Raw genomic sequence first — 8,812 nt, 5'->3', positions numbered from 1 at the left:
TTTTTTTTTCATAAGAGTCAGACTGCCTGGGTTCAAACCTAGCTCTATCACTTTGAATCTTTGAGACCTCTAGCAAGCTATTGAACTGTGGGGACCCACATATATGATGGAGATAATAATAAGGTTATTACAGGGAGCACATTAGATGATATATGCAAAGTACTTAGCACATGCCTGTTTGTAGGAAAACACCTAATAAATTGTGGTTGCTTTTATAATGAGGCGTTTTCTCTATTTCCCAAAAGCTATTTTAGCCAGATCAGAAGAAGCAATTGACCATAAAGTTAATTGCTAATAACCTAATATTCTAAAAATTTATATGAATTCATTTATATCTATTAACTTAAATTGGAGGTTTTGGATATTTGGTCTTTCTTCAGAATTGTTTATGTGAGGATGGAAACCCCATTACTGAATTAATGCATATCACCATTGACGTGTATCAGGTGGATTCTTAATATTTATTATATATGCCTGCGTGAAACTGAACCGCGTAAAAGCAGAATGCAGGCATTCCTGCCCAAAGGAAGTGAATTGAAAGGAAGAGAAGCAGAGCCTTTGCAAGGAGAAAATTGTCCTATCTCTCAGCCAGTGTCAGAATGTGGAAATGTTTACAAAATGCTCATTAAAAGAAAAAGGGATTGCAAGATAGAAACAAAATCTGGTGCACAAGTTTACACTAGAGAGATAAGAAAGGCTAGGCCCCTATAGGGTATTTTGTTATCCAATTACTGCAACCTGACTTTTGGGGGAAGAGGAAGAATGGTAGGGGGAGGGAGAGAGAGGAAGAGTTTCCAAACTTGTCTCCAGTGACATGAGACATTTACGCTCCGCAAGATAAAACTGCCACTTAGAGCCCAGGAGAGCTAGACCGTCCTGGGTTGGCCTGGGGCGCGAGCGGAGCCATGGGTTCTCCGGCCCTGCAGCTGTGCGCTCTCCTCTGCCTGGCGGCTCACTCTGCTTCTGGCAGCCCCATCATGAGCCTGGAGCAGTCACCTCTGGAAGAAGACATGCCCCTCTTCGATGATGTCTTCTCAGAGCAAGACGGTGTTGACTTTGACACACTGCTGCAGAGCATGAGGAATGAGTTTCTCAAGACATTGAACCTGTCTGACATCCCCATGCAGGATTCTGCCAAGGTCGACCCCCCAGAGTACATGCTGGAGCTCTACAACAGATTTGCCACAGACCGTACCTCCATGCCGTCTGCCAACATCATTAGGAGTTTCAAAAACGAAGGTAAGTTTTATTGATGAGATCTGGCTTGGATTTGTTTTCAAGAAGGGATAAGTAAATTTATAACCCATGGAAATGATGTAGCCAATAAGGACGAATACATCTATATAAGGGTGTGTGCACACAGATACACAAAACAATGCACATTACGGCCTATACCATTTTAATGCTTATTTTCTGAATGGTAGTAAAAGGTACCAAAGACTATTTTTAATTCAAAGTCATAGAGTGTCTAGCATTTTGACATTATAATGGGTCTTTAAATTTTCGCTCTGGTCAGTTTGGCTCAGCGGTTGAGCGTCAGTCTGTGGACCAGAGAGTCCCGGGTTCGGTTCCCATTAGGGGCACGTACCACCAAAAAAAAATTTAATTTTGACAGCAAGTGATACAAAAAATTAATATTGGTCTACTACTATACCTTTGTCGTTTTTCAGATAGGCCTCAGTATCCATTTGGCTCTTGACTGATTACACAGTTTGTCAACTTCTACTTAGAATGAAAATGATGAAAGTAGACAAAAACCAGAAAGTTGTGATTTGTGTTTCGCTCAAACTTTGGATGAGTTTCTCTTGTGTGACTTATTTAAAAGATGTTCAAACAGGATGAACATATTTTAGAGAGTCTTCCTAAAGTTTTGTTGCATTTGATGTGACATGCACATCCTTGAAGCACTGTTTATCATTTCCAGGAAGTGTGCACGGCCCAGTTAGTGATCCAGCTTATATCTGTGTCTCTATGAAGAGTGATGCACAGACTTTAAATATCAGTGGGAAAGTGTTTTCTCCTTCCAGATCTTTATTCAGTAACTAGATCTAATGACCTCGCAAGTTAATCCTTCATTTATGGTGTTAGAAGGCCAAAAATTTTTTTTTTAAATCTCATGTCTATGGTAAAAACTGTGGGTCTGAAGAAATGAATTCTTTAATGTCTACCAATTATACTTTTCTAGTCATGCACCAGGGACAGAAAAGCGTTTAGATCGATGTTGGCCAGACCTTCTTACAAGGAGAAAGGTGATGTCAGAGAAATAGCTCAGGATTTGGAATTTTGAGAAGAGGTTGACTTAGTAATTGCAGATAACGAGTTTAATTTCTCTGAACCTCAATTTCCTCATCTCTGAACTGGGGATAATGTAGCGATATAATAGAACTGAGCAATTCAAAAGAGGTTCTGTGTAAGAAGTATTCCATTTCCTGTGAAGTGCTGAGTGAACATTAGTTATTTCTGATGAATTCCCTAAATTCTAGACATCACAGAAAATGTTGAATAGATATTTCTCAGTCCTGCAGACACCATTTGCCTTAAAAATTTAGTTGACAGACCAAAATTTCTAATATTTAATAACATATTGGATACATTATTTAGCGACATTTAGTAACATAATGGAAATGGCAAACTGTAATTACAGATTCCTTTGGAGGTGAGTCTGAACGGCAAATGGACAGTCTTCTATCCTGGGAGCCCTTCCTTCGTAATGTTTCTGAGGGCTGAGCCCTAGGTTCCTGGCTCACGGTGTGAGTGGAAAGGGCTCATATCCTCCAGGGAAAATGAGTTTTTCAGTTCTCACTTCTCGCACTGAGGCATTTGGATGCTCCAGGTCAGGAAGTGGAGTTTCAGAGCTTCTCAGTACTGGAGATCGGCGTGGGCAGGAGCATCTCTCTGTGGACAGCTCAGACACCCACACCTCTGTCAGTCTGTGGGTGGAAATGTGCAGCCCCCAGGACATAAAGTCTGCCCTGGGCTCGCCCTGCTGGCTGCTATTGTTTCTCTTGTGACTCTTTGGGTCTGCTCAGTGCAGCTCCTTAGGAGACAAAGACCAACAAAACCAAACCAAACAAATCCCCCAATCCCTCCAAACCTAACTAATCAGGGGAAACAATTGCCACCTCCAAGGTGGAGAGAGCATGACATCTATTCCTACCACTGCTCTGACCTAATCTTATCATCTGGGGGAAGTCAGTTCTCTGCACTGAGGTTCAACCTTCTAGTGTAAAATGGACAGAGGTAGGAATACCTGTATTGTAGGCACATCGTATGAGCTAAAACAATGTTTGCAGAGCACCTGCACAGGACATTTGCTCAGAAATGTCACTCCTCCACCTATTTCCCACTATATTTGCAAATGCATGGTAAACTTATATTTAAACAGCTTTTTTGAAGTATAATCAACATACAAGAAACTGCACATATTTATACATATTTGTAAGTATATAATTTGATAGGTGTTGACATATGCAAACAGCCATTGAAACCATCACTACAATCAAGAGAGTGACCATATTCATCCTCACCAAAGTTTCCTAGTGCCCCTTGGTAATCCTTTCCTCTCACTATAGTGAGCTTTTATTTTGCACTTTTCTTGTGGGTCAAGCAACCAGTCTACTCCCTTATTTTTGGTCTTCACGTGTTCCCCATCCAAGGGGACCTGTCTCCTCCATTCTTATAAGGGGAGGGAGGCAACTCCCAAGCTACTTGATGTAATAAGGACATATGTTATATTTATAAATCAATTTGGTCTGCTCCCAGGAATCACCAGTTAATCAACATGTTTAAAGTGCTGCCTCTAAGGCATCGTGACACATTGAAGGCATAGAAAGGAGTTTAAGCTGTGATCCCTGCCAGAATGATGACAGTCTAGTTGGGAAGATCCATTCATAAAAAGACAACTGAAATACAAGGATGCACATGGCAAAGGTCAAAGGAGAGAGAGAGAGAGAAAGTACTCAAGTGATTCAGAGGGATGGGAATGTCCAGGCAGGAGGTGAGAAGGGGAAGGTCCCACAGGGAGGGGTCACAGCTAGATAGGTGGAGATGAGGGGTCAGGGCTTTCCAAGGGTCAGAAGAACCTATCCAAAGGTACAGTGTACATATATAGCAAAGGGGTGTTTTGGCAAGTGATGAAGATATCAGTCTATTTTAAACAGGACGGGTCACCCTGGCCAGCTTGGCTCAGTGATTAGAGAGTCGGCCAGCAGGGGAGGCAACCAATCCACGTGTCTCTCTCACATCGATGTCTCTCTCTCTCTCCCTCTCTCTCTCTCTCTCTCTCTCTGTCTCTCTCTCTCCCCCTCCCTCCCATTCTGTCTGAAGATAAATGAAAAAATATCCTAGGGTGAGGATTTAAAAATAAATACATACATACGTAATACATAAACAGGAGGGTTCACAATTTATTTCATCTTTCATGCACTGGAAAGGATGAACAGGCACAGCGACTGGATTAAGAGGTGAAGACATGATTATAGCTGGTTTTGAGAGTCATGCTAGAAAGTTTACGTTCATTCCATTGATTAATATTTCCCACTGGCAGTGGATGAGGTGATTTTAGGTCGTATTTAGAGGAAGCCGTAAATCATGTGAAATCACTACACACTTTTATTTTTGTGAATTAGAAAAAATCCACATATTACCTCAAGCTTCTCATATCATAAATGCTGTTGCTTAGGACAAATCTAAAAGAGGCTAGAAGTATAAAAATAATCAGATCAAGTTAAATAAAATTGTTAAATTCATGAATGGTGTATACAGTTGGGAAAATGCTGCCAAAGATGATAGAGAAGTGGCCCTTAGCATCTTTGGTGTCACGGAACCCTTTACTTGAGGACAAATGCCCCCAGGGATTCCTTTTAGACATGTATTGCCTGGGGCAGGAGCTTTAGACTCCTATAAAATTCTTAGAAACTCAACATGATGATATTTGGAGGTGTGCTTCTAAGATAAAAGGACCTTTAAAAGTTTATTCCATAAATACTCTTGAGTGGTTTGCATATGCCAAACTCCATGCCAGGTGCTAAGGGAACAAGACTAAGGCAACCAACCTATCCTCAAGGTTCATTTCCCCCGTTTCTCCCTGTCAAGGACTGCACACCCAAAACCAGCTGCTACGACCCCCCTGGTTGATGGCTATCTTCTTGACCTGGTCAGGTTTTGGTGACTAGAGCAGGGGTCAGCGAATTTTTTCTATAAAGGGACAGATAGTACATATTCTAGATTTTATGAGCCATTTTCCTCTCTTGTGACTATTTAACTGTGTCATTGTAGTGCAACAGCCATCACAGACAATACAGAATGAACAGGTGAGGCTGAGTCCCAATGACCCTTTATTTCCCAAAACTGTTGGCCCCTAGGATATAGTTGACCAACATCTGGTCTAGAAGGAGGCCTTCAGGGAGAACCGTGCCCAACCAGCTATATGGGGATCTCTACCCATTACAAATGCAAATAAAACCATAAGGCCCTTATCCCTGAAAAGCTTCAAGAAAAGAACAACCGCCCTGGCTGGGTAGCTCAGTTGGTTAGAGCATCGTCTTGATACACCAAGGTTACGGGTTCAATCCCAGTCAGGACACATATAAGAATCAACCAATGAATGTATAAATAAGTGGAACAATAAATCAATGTCTCTCTCTCAAAATCAATCAATCTATATATATATATATATATATATATATATATATATATATATATTAAAAGGAATAACCACCACATGTGTCATTTGCTAGCTCTTAACTGGTTAGAGAAATTGGGGGCTCGCCCACACAATCTCTAAGGTCTTCCTACTTCTATAATTCTGTGGCTGACAAGCTAGCAAGGATGGGTGAATTTTCCACCATTCATTAGGCTGCCATTTTCCATTTTAGTCTTGGCAGCTTAACTCAGTTTGGCGTTCTACCATTGACCTTTCAGTATTTTCTGTGTCAAAGAATGCTACTGTCATGTCTGTTTTCATTTATACCCCTCCTCCTCTCTGTATCAAATTTCCTTCATAGACACACCCTCTTATGATATAAATAAGTGTCTGTTTTTCTCTGTGACCTACTGAAAATCTCATTTTTGTCTTTTTTTTTTTTTTTAGACTTGTTTTCCCAACCAGCCAGTTTTAAAGGGCTTAGAAAATACCCTCTCCTCTTCAATGTGTCCATCCCTCACCATGAAGAGGTCATCATGGCTGAACTCAGGTTGTACACACTGGTGCAAAGAGATCGCATGATCTATGATGGGGTGGACCGGAAAATCACCATTTTTGAAGTACTCGAGAGCAAAGAGGACAATGAGGGTGAAAGAAACATGCTGGTCTTGGTGTCGGGGGAGATCTATGGAACCAACAGCGAGTGGGAGACTTTTGATGTCACCAGTGCCGTCAGACGTTGGCAAAAGTCTGGTTCATCCACCCACCAGCTAGAAGTCCACATTGAGAGCAGACAGGACGAAAGCGAGGACACTGGCAGGGGACAACTGGAAATAGACACCAGTGCCCAGAATAAGCACGTCCCTTTGCTGGTCGTGTTTTCTGATGACCAAAGCAGTGAGAAGGAACGGAAAGAGGAACTGAATGAAATGATCACTCATGAACAACTTCTGGAGCTGGACAACCTGGGCCTGGACGGGTATTCCAGTGGACCTGGGGAAGAGGCTTTGCTGCAGATGAGGTCAAACATCATCTATGACTCCACTGCCCGCATCAGAAGGAACGCCAAAGGAAACTACTGCAAGAGGACCCCGCTCTACATCGACTTCAAGGAGATTGGATGGGACTCTTGGATCATCGCCCCGCCTGGATATGAAGCCTACGAGTGCCGTGGTGTTTGCAATTACCCCCTGGCAGAGCATCTCACACCCACAAAACATGCAATTATCCAGGCCTTGGTCCACCTCAAGAATTCCCAGAAGGCTTCCAAAGCCTGCTGTGTACCCACCAAGCTAGAGCCCATTTCCATCCTGTACTTAGACAAAGGCGTCGTCACCTACAAGTTTAAATATGAAGGCATGGCCGTCTCTGAGTGTGGCTGCAGATAGAAGAGGAGTCGTGTCGCTTATTTAATAACTGTATATGTGTATATTTGTGTTTCTATTTAATAAGATTATTTAATAAGGGTGTACAGATCATAGAGGCTTACTGCCTTAGGGGAACGGACAGGTTGGTTTGTTGTAGGAAATGCTTGTTCTGTTACACTGTCTCATGTCTTCTAATCTGTTTTTCTCTGGACTCACCATTTCCTGACAATGCCACCTCCACCAGCAAGTGGCGAGCCCAACCACGTGTCTTCCGTGTCATTTTGAAAACAATAACCCCTAAGCAGCAATATAGTGTCAAAAGATAGGTACTTGTGTATGTATATGTGTACATAGATAAGCTTAAAAAGTTTTTGGGTTCTATAGAGGTAGATTAGACTCACACACGTGCATGACTCAATCAAATGTGTATATATTAAAAGCCAATGGTATGTTCTCTGTCACCTCTTCTCTGAGTAGGATTGATGTCAAGACAATCTGCATCAGGAATTTAACCATCCTGGGAAGTTTTACATTTCTAAACACTACTGGGTCTGTAGGTGGAGCTTTCATCAGTTGGGTTTCTGCCTCTGCTCAGAGCAGCAGGGCCTGGTAAAGCCTGTTGCATGTTTGAGGACAGGGGTTATTTGATGAGGAAACCAAATGGATTCAAGAGGTAGTGACCTTAAGGTACAATAACAAGGAATAAATCCATGGGGGCATCAATGTACTCTAGAGGGCACTGCCTGGTCAAGAAAGGGACATAGTGGGGCTTCAGGGTGGCATCTGTTTCCGAGATGCTAGGAAAGCAAGGCCACTATTGGCTCGTTGCTGCAGGAGGCAGAGGAGGTGGGAGAGGGCGCACAAATCCAGATGTTATCCTATAGGCTGTGTCTGTAAAACTACAAGCAGTTCTAACTGGAGAATTAAATCTTTTGGACAAAATAAAATTTTCAAAGAACAAGAGGAGAAAAGCCAGAAGGGATCTGTCTGTTGGACTCTTCACTTGATATTTTTCTTTCATTCTTACTATTTCTCCTTTGCCTCTGCATCTCTGCATTTGTTTCTGTCCACCTTTTTTCTTCCCTCTTCCTTCTCTGTCCCAGAGCCCTGTGTCCCTGTCCCATTCCTCCGGCCCCTTGTCTTCACTGGCCTTCATTGCTCTTGCGTGACCTGGAGGGACACCCGAAAGCGTTTCTTTCCAGATGAATGGAGTTAGGACTTTCATTTCTAGTTTCCTCCCTGACATTTAATTTGATTTGCTTTTAACAATATCCTTTATGAAATGTTTTATTTGTGAAGAATACTTAAGAATAAGGAAAAGAAAATGTGAGTCCAAATGGATCCACCTAAGTAAATGAATTAATAAATAGACACACAAGCAAATGACTTGAAAGCTAAACCTGAATTTTGAAATCAGATTTGCCCCATGGTAACCCTCTAGCCTTCCTGTTCCGCACTCTTCCCGTTCTGGAACTGGCCAGGACCGAGGGGCTGGGACGTGTTCCCGACGGCAACGATCCTCTGGGTCTGCCCGCAGCTGGCCGGCTGGAAGAACACCGAGACTGTGGCTGGGGCCTTGGCGCCTCCCCACCCTCATGAGGGGGCACGGGCTTTGTGCAGGAAGAGCCAGAGCAGCGCAGTTCTCAAACTGCTCTGACACCTGCAGGTGGACGACAGGTGATTCACGCTGGAATCGGGAATGTGGTTTCTAGTGCGTGTCCCCACTCACCCCATTGGATGCTTCCCTAAGAAGTCTGGCAGTTTTTATCCTGGGAAACCAGCAGCCTCCCATTCACAAAAC

General features: G+C 42.8%; 1 protein-coding gene across 1 annotated transcript; it reads left to right on the top strand.

The window, feature by feature from the left end:
• The first annotated feature begins 749 nt into the window (after positions 1-749).
• Positions 750-7,180, top strand: BMP10 (bone morphogenetic protein 10). The gene is made up of 2 exons (XM_036263395.1): positions 750-1,239; positions 6,092-7,180. Exons 1-2 carry the CDS (start codon positions 906-908, stop codon positions 7,030-7,032), a joined length of 1,275 nt encoding a protein of 424 aa, XP_036119288.1. The 5' UTR covers positions 750-905; the 3' UTR covers positions 7,033-7,180.
• Positions 7,181-8,812: the final 1,632 nt, after the last annotated feature.

This window comes from Molossus molossus, unplaced genomic scaffold (assembly GCF_014108415.1).
Source record: "Molossus molossus isolate mMolMol1 unplaced genomic scaffold, mMolMol1.p scaffold_m16_p_15, whole genome shotgun sequence".
Classification (NCBI taxonomy): domain Eukaryota; kingdom Metazoa; phylum Chordata; class Mammalia; order Chiroptera; family Molossidae; genus Molossus; species Molossus molossus.
Note: the sequence above shows the minus strand (reverse complement) of the source record. Positions and strands in the feature narration are given on the sequence as shown.

Excerpts from the sequence above, each read along its gene's own strand:
- BMP10 (XM_036263395.1), top strand. The coding sequence starts at position 906 with ATGGGTTCTCCGGCCCTGCAGCTGTGCGCTCTCCTCTGCCTGGCGGCT. Across the intron at positions 1,240-6,091 it reads TAGGAGTTTCAAAAACGAAG|ACTTGTTTTCCCAACCAGCC; the intron begins GTAAGTTTTATT and ends TTTTTTTTTTAG.